Genomic DNA, 16984 nt, shown 5'->3' with positions numbered 1-16984 from the left:
GACTGTTCCCCCCTGACTAAAATAAAATCCTTGTGCTGCATGTGGTTCAGCCACGCACTGGCCTGAGACACAGGAGATCCAGCATCAACTCCCTGCGTGACCCAGGCAAGTCACTAACCTCTATCTGATAACACTTCCCTACCTCCGAGGGATGTTGCATTAGGTGCTCAGATACTATGGGGGGGCATATCAGTACATCAGATAGCAGTGGTTTCCAAAGGTGGTGTGCGTTAAGCTAGCACTGGATCAATTATTTAACACAGATAGGAGAGTCAGGTATTTTGCAGTCAAACAATGGTTTAAAACCAGTCTCTGTCCCTGCTGTGACTCTCAAATGGGAGTAAAGTACTATGGCAGCAAGGTGGGGTAAGAGCAGCAGTCCCCCTGTTCTTAGCCATATCACTCAGCAGAGGAACACATGCTATTAACACAGGAACTGTTATCTCTAAGGGAGGTGAGGGCTCCTCCCTTCCAAAGGGCTGTAGAGGAAGGGGTCTCTATACACCTCCCTCTCTCCATACCCTGCATGCTCTGGTGGCAAGTAGGGGGATGTTCCCTTTCCTGCTAGCACTGACAGTGATTGTGCTTTGTCCTGCAAGGCAGCCTCTCAGTCCCTCAGCTCCGATAGCACTACCACTGGCTGTGACAGGTCACGCTGTTCCATTTCAGAGACACAGGCTGTTTGGGGAGGGAGAATAGCCTTTCCTGCTTCGCCCCTTCTTAGGAGCACCCACAGCCCAGGACTCAGTCAGATAAGCAGACTGTTCCATGTGCAGAGCCATAACCCTGTCCCTCACTGCTGCAGAACATAGCAGCAGTCCTTGGACTCTGCGACAATCCATCAGAACTTCCAAGTCATGTGCCCAGTTCAATAAGCAGCCTAGGACTTTGTTTTGATCTATCTGGTACATTATACAGGCACGTGATGACAGAAACCAGGATTACACACCACTCTACAACTCCCTACAGAAATGCGCAGGTTTCTAGCACCACTGGCTATCGTGGACAAACTGTTTCTTTCCTCTTTTCAGATCGTACAAACCATTTAGAAGGAGGAGTTCATTTGCAAGGTGCATAGACCCCCCCCCACCCCTCCTATTTTATAGTAGGTTTATCTTTTAAAAGGGATTACATAACTAATGAAAGAGTCCCAGAAGCAAAACATCCCATTTAATGCCATGTGGTTCACGCTGCACCCCACAATGTGCCTCAGCTGTTGTAGCAGGACTGCTACAGCTGAGAGTGGAATTTAGACTCCCAACTCTTCAAATCTTTGGCCACTCCACTGAACCTACAAGGTCACACTTGCATTGAAGGTACCTGTCTAGTAGAAGCTGGGCTAGGCCAATCATATTTCACACAGGCCACTAAACAGCCCCTATCTGGATCTGAACTCAAGAACTAGAAGGAAAAGTTTATATCCCCTTCCTAGTCCTCAAGCCACTGTGCCTATTTGTTTTAAAGGCCACAGGTTTACCCAAACTGTACTAATCAGTTTCATGTGCCTCTTATCACACATCTGCAGCTACAAGAGCTGATCAAACTGACATAGTGCTTGACAAGATGCATCATTCAGCACCTCTACAGCAGTCAACTGATGTCCACCTGTTTCCTCACCTGCAAAGACTCCTTCCTCTCCCCCATGTTATCCACTGTCTAGATGAAGCTGCTGAGGCAGCATGCACTGTGCCAGCACTGCACAGATGACACCCAGCTGCTAAGGACTGAGGCATAGTGGCAGGTTTGTGCAGTACCTGCTTGCATTTTTGCATCCCTTGAAATGCATTTTTCCTTCTACAATTTACCACATCACTCAATATAATCCCCCCAACCTGCCGTATTCTCACCTCAGTGACTTCAGCTGCTGCAAATTTGGATGAAAATTGCACTATCTGGGAGGTTTCCTCTCCACTGGAAACTGCACTTAAGTGACTAAGAACAACCGAGTCTGTCCTCACTTCAGGTAAAATCAGGAAAGCTGCAGATGGTTTAATATCAGGGGTCATGTCAGCAAACCAGTCCAACTCAGGATCTCGCACTGGTTTCCTCTTCACTTGGATTGTGAACTCTTCTCCTAAGCCAGACTCCCATGGAGACTTGGGAGACCTTTCCAGGAATGCTGTTTCTCTCAGCTGGTCTGGGTGGTCCCAGCTGTCATTGCTCCAGCAATTCACAGGGCTGGACATTGGGGGAGGACTGGGTTTGAAGCTTTTGGATTCTTTGCTCGGCTGAAGGGCACCAGGGAGTGGCCTCTGCACTTGGACTCCATCAGCTCTCGTAGCATTGAGGCTGTTTCCTGAGAACAGTTTAGGAGCAGGGCTGCTGGGCTCAAAGTTGTCCGAGGGTTCCTTGTCCACATTATGATCAACAACATAGGGCCCAGTGCTGCCATGTGGCTCCATAGGCCGGAGCTGTATGTTCACAATTTTCTGAGTCTTGGGCTCTTCGGACTCGCTCCAGTCTGGCCATTCCTCTGTTGGCTTTTCAGAAGTGCTCAAAGGGCTCCTGCTGCTTCCCACAGTATTCATCGCAGCAGGATCTCCATTCAGGGATAGCTGAGGGTCTTGTTCAACTGTGGAAGACATAGGAATTACACACCTGTTTTGGATGGTGCTAAATTGTGCCTTTCCCATAAAACTGAGAATGTAAGTTATACCTAGAACTCCGACGATGCCCTAACTCTATCACTAAGGAAACACCACACCAGCCTGCTGGCCTGAAAAATCAGCCTGCTCAGGAACAGTCACACTAGATCAGAACAATGCTCCACATAGCCCAGTGCCTTGTCTCCACCAGTGATCTATACTGATGCTTCAAAGTGCTGCTAAAAGAGAAGGGAAGGCAGGGCAGAAATGCCTCTGCCTCAGAAGCAGTGACCAGCTTCCTGCCTACAGTGGGAGGGTTACTAAGGGCAGGTCTTCACTACAGGCGGGGGTCGATTTAAGATAGGCAAATTCAGCTACGCGAATAGCGTAGCTGAATTCGACGTATCGCAGCCGACTTACCCTGCTGTAAGGACGGTGGCAAAAATCGACCTCCGCGGCTTCCCGTCAACAGCGCTTACTCCCACCTCCGCTGGTGGAGTAAGAGCGTCGATTCGGGGATCGATTGTCACGTCCCGACGAGACGCGATAATTCGATCCCCGAGAGGTCGATTTCTACCCGCCGATTCAGGCGGGTAGTGTAGACCTAGCCTAAGCTTGGAACATCTAACCAGCAAGTGCCCAGGGCCTGCTGAGTTGCTACTGGACAAAGGCAAAGGAGAACTGAAACACAGATGGACATTTTGGATCAGCTTGCTGAAGACAGGGAAGCAGCAAGTATATGAATGGTGCCAATTGCAACTCGCTAGTGAGTCATGACAGCCTTCAGCTCATTGCTGGAGCTGCTCACCTACCTAGCTATGGGGTGGGAAGGTCAGGGCACATAAAAGGGCCAGAGCGCAAAGGCAAACAGACATGCCATGATGGGTACGTATCTATGTTGCTCAGTTTGCCAGCAGTGTCATTGTTTACTTCAGTCTTCTCAATTATCTTCTATCCATCCCCGTGCAAATCAAGCATGGAGAGCCCCCCTCCAGTACTTAGCTTTCCAAAGGTTAAACATACAAACTGTTCTCCTAAACATTGTGTTATGTTCTTCCTCTGTACTCTCCACTCCCCACATTTCCTAGCTCCTTTACCTGTCAGGTACATATGGCAGTGAGTCACTCAACTGAAAATGGCACCTCTGTAGCCATTTCAAATCAGCAGGAGGCAGCGCTGTTGTGCTACCACCAAAAAGGATATTCGTCATTAGTGTTTAGTAGCAAGGACTGCTCCAGTAAGAAAGCTCTGGAGGTTTACCTGTCTTTAAGGCCACCTGAGAGTCTTTTCTTGGCACATGTTTCTCGCTGCTGAGGGACACGTTTCCAGCGATGGGGCACTTGGGGAACACACTGGAAGAGTTGTTCTGTAGGGGCTGGGAGAGCTGACTTCTCTGGTTGCTAACGTGAGTTGGGGAGTCTGCAGGGATACAAAGCAAAAACACAAAGGACACTCACTCAATAGCTGCTGCTCTGCTCAGAACACAGGCACAATAGAGATCTTCATTACATTCAATTGCTAGGATGAAACCCAAGATGGCCCACAATCTACTCCATTTTCTGCAATTTGCTGGGTCTTCAGATTCCTGGCAACTTTCTAAGGCAGCCCTTGAATCGGTAAAATGTACTTGGGCTCTACATGTGAGGTCTGGGTGCTTTGCAGACCCCTGGGTGAACGCAGCAGCCATTACTGCACTTTAATGAAGTGAAAGTAATATGAGCCCCATTCATGTCCTATTACCATGCATCTAAGATGGCGAACAGTGTTTGTTCAACCATCTGTCTCCCCAACACAAGCTTCTGCTCTGCAGGTCAGAGTCACAAGGTTCCACAGGGATTCTCCTGTTGTTATCTCCTCCCTTGGCGCCTCTTTCCCTGCCATACACATGCAAAGCAAACTCTCAGCTGCCTCTCATAGGCTGTGACGTAAACCAGTCTGCTGTTCAGTACAGGAACCAGCTGATTGAGGTGTTTCAGCACACAGCAACAGGCAGCCAGCACTGGTGCAAATGAAGCCAGTCACTATGGCATTGCCTGTGTAACACTAAACCCTGACTGGATCAGCAGCAGCGGGGACTGGGCCTTGGACCCCTAGATCTTAAAAGCTGGAGTCTCTTCTGCCTGAGGTAGAAGAGTCAGGTCTATTTGCCAAGGCTATAGCAAGCTCAACAACCTCTATCTAAGGTCCAGCCACCACTCAAGGTGGCAGAGCGCCATACTGTGATTTCTGTCACCTTGTGTATTTGCACAAATGCAGTCCCCTAATGTAACACACTTTACACCAGTACAGGGTGATTTGTATCAGTGTGGCTTGTGACGGATTCCTTCCGGGGTGCCACCTGGAACTGGGGTACCACTGAGCTTGCCTGACCCACCAGCCTGGGCTCCCTTTCAAACTGTGGTGCTGTGATAAGTTGCCAAGCCCTCCAACTTTGCTCTTTCATCAGCATACAGATAGGGACACACCCAGCTGCAGCTTCAGATCAGCTCTGCATGGGAAGGCTCAGGTAAGGCACCTCCCAGTTGCTAAGGCACGCACCCTGCTCTGGAGTGCAAACCCAAAATTATACTGTCTTGCGCTGCACAGGCAACTGTACAGCGTAAGCTCATAAAATTCACCCCCTCTCTCAATGTGGAGAGACATATGCAACAGCTTTCTGCCCGAAGTTACAATTTCCACACACACTGGTTTTAGACAAAACAAAACAAGTTTATTAACTACAAAAGATAGATTTTAAGTGATTATAAGTGACAGCAAACAGATCAAAGCAGATTACCTTAGTAAATAAACAAAACCACAAACTGAGCTTAACACACTAAATAGGTAGGATGTGAATTAGCAAATGCTCACCCTGAGCAATAAACAGGCTGGCAGATTCTTAAGGCACAAGCTTCCTTGGCTTTCCCAGGTTTTCAGACACAGGCTAAAAATCCCTCTAGCCTGGGACCATCATTTCCCCCAGTTCAGTCCTTGCCCCTCTGGTGTTTCCAGATGTGTTGTTGTAGGGGGAGTGAGGTACCATCATGATATCATTGTCCCCCTTTTATATCTTCTTCCCATTTGCTGGAAAGCTCTCTTGCTGTGACCTGGGTCAAACAGTTCCCATTGTGTAGTGCTATCTCTGAGAGGTTTCTATTGTACACAGTTCCTGGGGTAATCCTTGTGCTTGTGTGCATTTTCTCAATGAGCCATTAACATTGTTTGGCCTTTTTACTGTTGTACCTGAAAGGCTGCTTGTGGGTGTTTTCAACCTCACAACATGTTTCAACACATACATAGCCAAACTTCATAACTTGACATATGACGATAGCACATACAATCAAACAAGATTACTGTCTAGCAGATCAAGACTTTTAGAATGATGATACCTCACAAGGCATACTTTGTACAAAACATATCCTAATTACATGACAGTGGTGAATAGTGGGGTGCCAGTGTGTCACATGACTAACCCCCGTTTCCAAGCCAGGTAAGCTGCACCAGTGTAAATTGTGCTAGTGTAAATTGCCTACACTGCCTACTGCCGGAGGGGTTGTGTTAATGTAGCTATGCAGGGCTGAAATACAGGTATAGACAAGGCCTACAGCTAACATCAAGACAAAACCAATTAGCTTCTGCTTTTTCTTCCCCCCCATTAAGGGGGAAACAGATCAATCACAAACAGTTAAAATGTCAAGATGCCAGACACAAGGTCCACTGCTCCATTTAATACCATGTTGTACTAAAAGTCATAGAGCTGACTGAAATTTTAACTATTTAGGAGGGATTGGTTACAGTACTAATACTCCTCGCTGTGTCCCTTTAACAAAATGGAAAGTTGTGGTTTTGTTTATATATGGCTGTTCCCAGTGTGGTCTTTCAACAGTGCCTTTGTCGCTGGTGGTTTATTCCTCTACATCTCACTGGAGCAGCTTGTGGCAGGAACAATCTGTTGCTAAATACGTTACCCCAGTTCTGTCTTTGCAGATCATTTTTTCCACTATTGAGGGCAAGAGGCCTTCACTTAACAGGCTTATCCACATGAGGGACTCTCCCTAGAGTCCCTGTCCAAGCAGCACAGGCAAGATTGGACAGCACAAACCAATCTCACTGTGCTGCAATCCCAAACTCTTTTTGCATTTACCTACCTGCTGGCGAAAGGTCCGTAGTTTTAGTGAAACTCGGTGCGGAGCGTTTGAAAATCTTAGTTCTTCCACCCCCCACAACCACTTCAGGTCCAAGCAGAGAGACCAGAACCGCTAAGCCATGCAGCGTTATCGCAACAATAGAGTCACTGGTATCTCGAAGGCCCAGTAGCACCTAGGACAAGACCAGAAAGCTATCAGAAACAGCAAAGAATCTGAGCAGTTCTTTCTTTAGCTCTTCCATTAAAGATGTTTACAGCATGTTTCTGCTGTTCTTTCATCTAGACAATCATGTGGATAACCACTTATGAAACTCACTATTAGTGTCATCTTCTCTCTGACAAACAAAATTCAATATGTATATCACTTCCCTGGGTAGGAAAGTAGCCTTACTCCTCACTAGGGTTCAAAGCCTGATTCATGTTACCAGTTAAAAAGGGTCACCCATTACTAGCTCCTTGTGAACACTGGACCACTTTGCAAATAATTTGGCACAATTCAGAATGATCAGTCATCTCTGCTCAAAAGACCCCCACAACTGAGATACTGGAGTGGCATAGGATGGAGAGGCAGTGTATTGTCATAAGCGGGAGGTCATAAGTCAAACGTGATGTGTATGAATTGTGGGAGGGGAGGAAGAAGGGGTATCCTAGCACTGGAATATCTATATATTCCAGGAATACTGGCATAGCTAGGGTTAGGGGGCAGGACTGGAATATCAAGGGGTGCTCCAGATCAGGACTGAGGTACCCTGGCGTAGCTAGGGTGAGGGGGCAGGACTGGGTTAGCAAGGAAGGCTCTAGCTCAGGATGGAGGTGAACTGACTGAGCTGTGAGGAGGTGCATGGGTGCCAGGCCTGGAATAAGTGAAGGGAGCTGCATGTCAAGGCTGAGCTGCATTTGGCAGAGTTGGGTATTTGGGGAAAGCTTACACAATTTGCCTGCACTGTGCTTCACTGTTGCCAGGACTAGGAGATCTTTACGTGTAATAAGCAACAGAGGCCATCCCAGCAGCAGAATCCCCACACTCTTGATACGCCATGTCCAGTCCCGTTGTCTGCCTCATCATTAACCTGTGGCAATATGATGTTTTTCAACTCTTCCTGCGTGAACAGTTCTGCGTAGGCGTCAATGTGAGACAGCAGCACCACCCGCACATGCTCTTCGTGGACCTCAAACAGCTTCAGCAACACAGGAGTGACGTGCGTCTGGAAGAGGGCTGGTGACAGCAGGCAGGTGGTCTCACTTTCTCCAGTTTTATCTAGGGAAGAGTTGGAACATGGGACAGGCTACCTCCCAGACCAGAGACAACTCGCTGCAAGTTAACGCTACTCTCAGTCACCACAGCCAGCGGCCTATGGGCTTAGGTCTATCACTGAGGAGCCCAGTTTGAATCATAGTCCTAATGCCACGCTCTCTTGGTCAGCAGGAGCCAGAAGTGCTGCAGAGCTAGCATGCTCAGAACATCAGATGGGTGGGGCAGGAATGATTTGCATTGCTTGACAGTGACCCCTCTGGGCAGCTAAGGGCACACAAGTCCCTGTGGCTGCTTAGGCAAAATTGTGAAGGAGGGGGAGCAAAGAAAGGGCACAGGAACTACTGAGGGAGAGAGACAGAGCACTCCAGCAGGGGAAAGAAGGGAGAGTGAATGCCTCCTGGGGAGAAAGAAGTTGCCCCATGCCAGCGAGGTGGCAGAGTAACCTGCTGCCTTCCCACAGCTCAAGCTAGGGGGCAGCCTTGTTATCTGCAAGAATGCTAGGGGAGGGGAGGAGGAGGTATACACAGCTGCTGCTCTAAGAAATGCCCCTTGCCCCACAGTCCTGGGGAGGGCCATTTATAGCAGCATGGAAGGCGGCCAGACAATTGCTAATCCTCTTTTCAGCAACCGCGGGAGGCATGTGACAAAGGAACAATGAAAGGTTTGGTGGACGGGGGTACTCCCATTATTCTGTATCTGGAATGACAATCTTTGGTACTTTACCTTACAGTACTTGCTTGGCTTAAACAAACACCACTATTAAAACCTCTGTTCAAATTAACTAACCCCTCTGATTTCACCCCAAATGAGGAAGTGTTTGCTCTGAAGAGAGAATATTCAAAGTCACCTTTCTTTGGACCTAGCAGATGTGGAAGGAAACTCTTGACAGCTACTGGCTCAGCAAACACAAGCTGATTGAGTAAGAGAGGCACCAGCCGTGAAGCTATCAGCTTCTCTGACAAACAGGCCACTCTATCCATCAGGAATCTGTTTTGAGAGAGAGGAGTTAGTATGAGGGTAACTTTTTTTATTTTCTTAAATTTGATTATGACTTGGTTTCAGAATGAGTTTCCATTAAATATCCCTTTCCCCTCCCTCTCTATTTAGACTGTGGGCTTTTCGGGGCAGGGGTTATCTCATGGTGTCTGTACAGTGCCTACAACAATGGAGCCCCAATACTGATTGGGGAATATAGGCCCTACCTCAAAACAAAATCATAAATAATAAAGAAATGGATACATCCTGTGAAACCTCATAGCCAAGCTACTGGCTGGCAAGGATTACACCAGACAGAGCCAGCCAGCCAAGCAAGCCCCAATCAAATTCTGTAGCCAGACTATGAATATTTCTGTCTTTTATAAAACTGTCCATCACCACAGTTTGTGTCTGTGTTTCAGAGCAAGGAGCTCACATGAACTATCACAGTGTTAAAGCCCTAGAGTTAAAATGCACTTACATCCCAATCCCCATACACATTACAAGGGTCGCCCTTCTGCCACTCGGTAACAGACAAGTATGTTTATTCAACAGGACATTGCCTGAACAAGATTGCTTCCTGTGCAAGGAAGGACATCAACTCAGGAAGACCTTCCCTTAATCTAAGGCAAAAAGTATTTCAGAAGTGATCTGTACAGGATTATTTTTAAATGGTTCTTTACTATGTATAAAGTGGGCCTGAAAGCAGCTGGATTTTGGAAAATTCCAGCCAAAAGAGTTCAGCTGTTTCCAAGAGTGAGGCCAGGGAAAAATACATTTTACCATAATAAAAAAATTCTGACAGTCTTATCTTTCAGAAGCTCTAGTTGTGCCAAAAGTGTTAGTTATGGGAGGAGGGTCTTGGATTCAGTTCATCAAATGAGCAGCATTACAATGATACCACACCCCTTCTTCCCTCACCACCACACACGATGGCAACATGATGCTACAGCATAGTAATATCCTGAAAGTGACACCATGGCTGATGCAGAAGTAAGGGGAAATGGGAAGTTCTGCCATGTAGACCAAGTGGGATCTAAATAAAAAACCTTCTGCTAAATTAGTCATGCTTCTCCTTGTCTGTACTGAACAAACTAAACTAAATTTCCCATTGTGGCTAGTGGACAATATACAACCTGGTTTGTCTTCACAGCCTACCACCCAAGGGAAAACTTCTGTCCTTGGTTTTGCCTAAGTTTCCATAGAGAATCCAATCACACCTCTAAAATACACCTGAGATTTCAGACAACCATGTCCACCACAGTCCACATTTTCTAGCTCATTCCCAGGGAACAACGGGACCAATTATCTCTGCAATGAAAGTACTTGCTACTCACCTAGTTTACACATGGTTTTTACTTTTCTTGGAGTGACAACCAGAGTGATCAGCTGAACATAGAAAATTGTGTAGATACCATTTCCAAGAAAAATTAGTTGTTCGGAATCAAACCACACAGCAAAGGTGGTGGCAGGTATATCCTATTCAACGCTAACAATGGATCTTCTTGGAGTTTGTATAAGATTACATTAAAATCAGAACACATCGGTGATGTTCTGTGTAAGAGACTGAGATCCACAGATAGAGGAAGTATCATCCCAGCTATAAACCTTTTAAAGTCTTGCTGAGATCCCATTTTGAACATGACAAAGTCATCCCCCCCTCCCACCGCAATAAATGCTCTCCACAAAAGGTTAAAGCTCTTAAAACTTTTCACTTACTTGAAAAATTCAGTTTTCTCCTCCTCAGTCTTTAAGGTTAAACTTTTCAGAAAGTTCACAACTTCCAGAAAATCATTTCTGACCATAAAAAGAAAGAAGGCTAAGAATCAGGAACTTGAGATTCAAGAAAATCACATCTTGCATTAATCAGGCACATGGAGGAGGAAAGGGGAGTAACAAGTCACATGACATTGGACTGGGAACATCAGAATGACAGTTTGGGCTTCTTGCATTCCTCACTGCATCCGTGCGCTTCAGCCCCCATTGCAACCACTTCTAGCAGGGGGATTCAGTCTCCATGGTCCATTCCATTCTTAGCCTCTCTCGAGGCTATCAAGGAGGCCGGTGAAAGCAATTATGTGATTTGGACATCTGTCCATTAGAAGCTGGACTGAAACCAAGAGTAATTTCCTCAATCTGCTGGTCTACAACTGGAATTGAATGATGCAGCTATATACAGTATGAATTGAGCAATAGTACATTTGCAATCTCTTGAGCATGATACCCAAATTATGATGAGAAAAGAAAATTCCCACAACAGGCCAATAACACTACCCCAAGGCAGCAACGTATTTAGGTGATGGCAACTGTAGGTCTGTAGAGACTGGAAGTCAAGATGGATCTAAGATAGAGGTACCTCTAACAGCCTTGTCTTCTAAGCCCTCCATCAGCACCTAGCATGAAGTAGGGGAGATAACATTTGCGATGCACGGGAGTGTCACTCTTTCAACCATCTTGCTGATAATTCAACAGCCCGCTATGAGGACTTCTGAATTTAAGGAGTCTCCTTGTCAAAGATCCCACATGACAACATGCCTGTGAGCTTGGTAATTATGTTTGCACTTCATGCATCAAAGAACCACCAACAACCTTTCAAAATGAAATGAGTGATGTCAACAACACAGAAGTGAGGAACAGGGAGCTATAGCCAAACAGACAAAGCATTCATTCCCTCACCTGAAGAACTCATGAGACAGTAAGCTGGACAGTGGTGGACGACACTTCGGATCTGGATTCAGCAGCGTACAGTGCAAGGTCTGTTGAAAACTGGAGAGAATATCCGCTGAAACTGAAGCCAGAACGAGCATTAGATTTCATTCCCAGCACCGGGTCCAGACTACACTCAGACTGCCCCTTCCTCTGCTGCAAACTTACTATTGTTTAAGTGCTGATGGGTAGCAAAATAGTCCAGAGCCACTGCTATTGCTTAGTAGCTGTCATAAGCCTCTACCGTTTTTTAGAAAGGCCATTTTCCATCAACCTCCTCCCTACCTGACCCATCTAGCCACTGAGTGCTGATGAGTTTAGGGAGTAAGCATGGAAAATACAATGTATAAAAAGCCAGTTCTAAAGGGAACACTTTCTCCTAAGCTTGGTGAAGAGGACAAGAGAAGGTTCTTTTGAGCAGCTTCCTTTCGCCTCACACATCACATTCCCACTGCAGCAACTACAAACATCCTATTACAGAAGACAGGCAGGACCTCAACTAAGAGCTCTATTTGGTGTCATTATAATTAAAGTCAGCTGGACAATTATAGGCATGGACAGACTTCCATGTGAAGAGATAATAAAAATGGATTCTTCAGGAAACAGATGAAAAAGGTGACATGATAGAGGTATATAAAATAGGGAGTGTTACAAAGAAGTGCAGTCATGATCTTGTGCTGTGAGAGAGCATAAATAGTATAAGAGGCACAATGGTCCAGTGGATCGAGCATTGTCCAGGGAGCCAGAACACTTGGGTCTGTCACTGATTCCTCCCTGGGAGACCGAGTCAAGTCACTGCAGTTTTGTCTGCCTTGGTTTTTCCATCTATATAATGGGAATAACGATATTCACCCCCTTTCTAAAGGGCTTTGAGAGCTACAGATAAGCACTACATAAGAGTTTATTGTTAAGAACAAGGGCGCTCACAATGACAAAAGGCAGCAAATTTAACACTAACGAATCATTTTTTCCCCTCACACACCTACTGTGCCTAAATAATTACTTTTGAGGCAAAGAGTTTAATACGATTCAGGATTATTTGACATCCATGGCTACAGTAGCTAGGATAAAAATGAAGGGATATCAAACTTCATTCTTCAAGCTAGGTAAGTGGTGGAGGGTTTTGGTTTTGTGGAACATTGGTCCACCTTCTATGGAAAGAAGGGGCTGTACAGCTCAGATGGCCTCCACCTCAGTAGAAGGGGGACCAATCTCCTTGGAGACAGGCTGGCTGAAGTACTCAGGAAGCGTTAAGCTAATAGCAAAAGGGAAGGGGAAAAAAGACGATACAGGCACATAGCACAAAATCAAGATGTTGAGAACAAAATTAATCAAGAAACCAAAGGACATGAAAAGAAGAAATTCTTGAATTGCCTATGCACCAATGCTAGGAACATGGGTAACGAACAAGATGAACTGGAATTGCTCATTTATGAGCATAAATTCAATCTAATTGGTATTACTAAAACCGGGTGGGATGAGTCACATGATTGGAATGTTAAAATCAAAGGTTATAACACATTTAGGAAGGACTGAGTGGGCAAAAGGGAAAGGGGCATGGCACTCTATGTCAAAAATGGCATTACCTGTTTCCAAGTCATTGATAACTCAGAAGAAAATGATATTGAATGCTTATGGATCAATGTCCTAACAGATAAAGCACAAGATAGGATTATTAGTTGATGTCTGCTACAGACCATCAAATCACACTAGGGAACTGGATGACCACCTCCATACACACCTGTCTGTAATTCGTAGGAAAGAAACCTGGGTGATTGGAGAGAGGGGGTGGGACAGGACGTCAATCTGAGTGACATATGCTGGAGGTCTCATGCTGCCAGGACTAAAACATCCTTGGGATTTCTAAACATTGTCATCTATAATTTCCTAACTCAAAAAGTGTTGCTGCCAACATGGGGGAATTCTATATTGGACTTAGTCCTAACTATAAAGAGGAACTGATCACAGAACTAAAAGTTAATGGTAGGTACAAGTGATCATGACTTGCTCAGATTTATAATATACAAGAAGAAGAATATCCAGACCAGTAATACTTGGTGCTTTAAAAGGACCAACTGCAAAAAGCTGAAAACAATTATGAGCCAAATCAGCTGGGAGGAAGAATTTACCAGAAAACTGTGAATGATAATTGGAAATCATTTAAGGACACCTACTAAGTGCCCAAAAAGCCAAAATGCCACAATTGAGGAAGAAGTCCCATGCTAGTTAAAAATCCAACTTGGTTTAGAGTGGAAGTGAAGGCAACTGTAAAAAATAAAAATAAAAAAACTGATATACAACAAATGGAAGAAAGGGGAAGTTGATACTAATGAATATAAATCAGAAGTTAGGAATTGTAGAAAACTGATAAGAGAAGCCAAGGGACACGGAGAAATCCATGCCCAGTACAGTTAAGGACAATAAGACATATATATATTAGGGAATAGGTCTGTCAAGCGATTAAAAAAATTAATCACAATTAATCACACTGTTAAACAATAGAATACCATTTAAATATTTTTGATGTTTTCTACATTTTCAAACATATTGATTTCAATTATAACAATACCAAGTGTACAGTGCTCACTTTATATTTATTTTTGATTACAAATATTTGCACTGTAAAAACAAAAGAAATAGTATTTGTCAATTCACCTAATACAAGTACTGTAGTGTAATCTCTTTATCATGAAAGTTGAACTTACAAATGTAGAATTATGTACAAAAAAATAACTGCATTCAAAAATAAAACAATGTAAAACTTTAGAGCCTACAAGTCCACTCAGTCCTATTTCTTGTTCAGCCAATCGCTTAGACAAACAAGTTTGTTTACATTTGCAGGAGATAATGCTGCCACTTCTTGTTCACAATGTCAACTGAAAGCGAGAACAGGTGTTTTCATGGCACTGTTGTAGCCAGTGTTGCAAGATATTTACATGTCAGGTGTGCTAAATCATATGTCCCTTCATGCTTCAACCACCATTTCAGAGAACATGTCCATGCTGATGACAGGTTCTTCTTAATAACAATCCAAAGCAGTGCAGACTTACGGATGTTCATTTTCATCATCTGAGTCAGACGCCACCAGCAGAAAGCTGATTTTCTTTTTTGGTGGTTTGGGTTCTGTAGTTTCCACATTGGAGTGTTGCTCTTTTAAGACTTCTGAAAGCATGCTCCACACTTCATTCCTCTCAGATTTTGGAAGGCACTTCAGATTCTTAAACCTTGGGTCAAGTGTTGTAGCTATCTTTAGAAATCTCACATTGGTACTGTCTTTGCATTTGTCAAATCTGCAGCAAAAGTGTTCTTAAAATGAACATGTGCTGAGTCATCATCTGAGACTACTATAACATGAAATATATGGCAAAATGTGGGTAAAATCGAGCTGGAGACATACAATTCTCCCCCAAGGAGTTCAGTCACAAATTTAATTAACACTTTTTTTTTTTTTTAAACAAGCGTCATCAGCATGGAAGCATGTCTTCTGGAATAGTGGCCAAAGCATGAAGGGGCATATAAATGTCTAGCATATCTAGCACATAAATACCTTGCAATGCCGGCTATGAAAGTTCCATGCGAACGCCTGTTCTCGCTTTCAGTTGACATTGTGAACAAGAAGTGGCAGCATTATCTCCTGCAAATGTAAACAAACTTGTTTGTCTAAGCGATTGGCTGAATGAGAAGTAGGACTGAGTAGACTAAACCTTCGCTTTGTTTTGGTTTTGAGTGCAGTTATTTAACAAAAAAAATTACATTTGTAAGTTACACTTTCAGGATACAGATATTGCACTACAGTACTTGTATGAGGTGAATTGACAAATATTGTTTCTTTTGTTTATCATTTTTATGGTGCAAATATTTGTAATAAAAATATTAATATAAAGGGAGTATTGTACACTTTGTATTCTGTGTTGTAACTGAAATCAATATATTTGAAAATGTAGAAAAACATCCAAAATATTTAATAAATTTCAATTGGTATTCTGTTTAACAATGCGATTAAAACTGCAATTAATCGCAATTAATTTTTTTAGTTAATTGCATTTGTTAACTGCAATTAATCGACAGCCCTAATTAGGAACAAAAAATCCTTGACCATGGTATTGGTTGATTACTAGATGGAAATGGTAGAATTAGCAGTAATAATGCAGAAAAGGCAAAGGTGTTCAGTAAGTATTTCTGTTCTATATTTGAGGAAAAACAGATGACGGTCTCATCATACGGTGATAACACTTTCTAGTCCACCGGTATTTCTGGAGGATGCTGAACAGAAGCTACTAAAGTTAGACATTTTTAGATCAGCAGGTCCAGATTACTTGCACCCAAGAGTTTTAAAAAGAGTTGACTGAGCAGCTTGCTGGACCATTAACATTGCTTTTCAATAAGGGTACGTCTATACTTACCTCCGGGTCCGGCGGTAAGCAATCGATCTTCTGGGATCGATTGATCGCATCTTGTCTAGACGTGATAAATCGATCCCGGAAGTGCTCGCCATCGACGCCGGTACTCCTGCTCCGCGAGAGGAGTACGCGGAGTCGACGGGGGAGCCTGCCTGCCGCGTCTGGACCCGCGGTAAGTTCGAACTAAGGTACTTCGACTTCAGCTACATTATTAATGTAGCTGAAGTTGCGTATTTTAGTTCGAAGTGGGGGGTTAGTGTGGACCAGGCCTAAGTCTTGGAGCACCAGGGAAGTTATAGCACACTGGAAGAAAGCTAAGGTTGTGCCAATTTTTAAAAAGGATAAAAGGGATGACCCAGGTAACTATAGGCCTGTCAGCCTGACGCCAATCCAGGGAAAGATAACGGAGCAGCTGATATGGGACTTGATTAATAAAGATCTAAAGGAAGGTAATGTAATCAGTGCAAATCAATATAGGTTTATGGAAAATAAATTCTGTCAAACAAACTAGATATCTTTTTTTGACGAAATTACAAGCCTGGTTGGTAAAGGTAATAGAGTTAATGTAATCTACTTAGACTTCTGTAAGGGGTTTGACTTGGTAATACATGACATTTTGATTAAGAAACTAAAGTGATATAAAATGAACATGGCATACATTACATGGATTAAAAACTGGCTAACTGATAGGTTGCAAAATGTAACTGTAAACGGGGTCAGTGGGTGGCAAAGAGGGCAATTGCCCAGGGGCTCGGGCGATTTCAAAGGATTTCATGTGGAATTGCCCGGGCAGGCTGCAGGGCAGGGCTCCTAGGCACGTGCGGGGTGGTACCGGCAGCAGTGAAGGCAGTCGGCGGCAGCTCGCTGGGCATCAGCCTGCGCAGCCGGCGGCACCGCCCAAATGTCAGGTGGACCGCGTCTGTGCAGGCTGGAGCCC

The 16984-nt window shown here is 44.4% G+C and overlaps 1 protein-coding gene across 4 annotated transcripts in view; it reads right to left on the bottom strand.

The window, feature by feature from the left end:
- The window catches only part of LOC113407540 (protein-associating with the carboxyl-terminal domain of ezrin-like), a 30511-nt gene that overhangs the window by 1215 nt on the left and 12312 nt on the right, over positions 1 to 16984 (bottom strand). For all 4 annotated transcript variants that reach the window (XM_026656160.2, XM_026656164.2, XM_026656161.2 and 1 more), the window contains exons 7-13: positions 11618 to 11729; positions 10661 to 10738; positions 8814 to 8953; positions 7782 to 7969; positions 6713 to 6884; positions 3846 to 4004; positions 1848 to 2572 (exon numbers count right to left, since the gene is read on the bottom strand). In XM_026656160.2, coding sequence (XP_026511945.1) covers positions 1848 to 2572; positions 3846 to 4004; positions 6713 to 6884; positions 7782 to 7969; positions 8814 to 8953; positions 10661 to 10738; positions 11618 to 11729 — 1574 coding nt within the window. The remainder of the gene's footprint in view (positions 1 to 1847; positions 2573 to 3845; positions 4005 to 6712; positions 6885 to 7781; positions 7970 to 8813; positions 8954 to 10660; positions 10739 to 11617; positions 11730 to 16984) is intronic.

This window comes from Terrapene carolina, unplaced genomic scaffold (genome assembly GCF_002925995.2).
Source record: "Terrapene carolina triunguis isolate 2854851 unplaced genomic scaffold, T_m_triunguis-2.0 Scaffold212, whole genome shotgun sequence".
Classification (NCBI taxonomy): Eukaryota; Metazoa; Chordata; order Testudines; family Emydidae; genus Terrapene; species Terrapene triunguis.
Note: the sequence above shows the minus strand (reverse complement) of the source record. Positions and strands in the feature narration are given on the sequence as shown.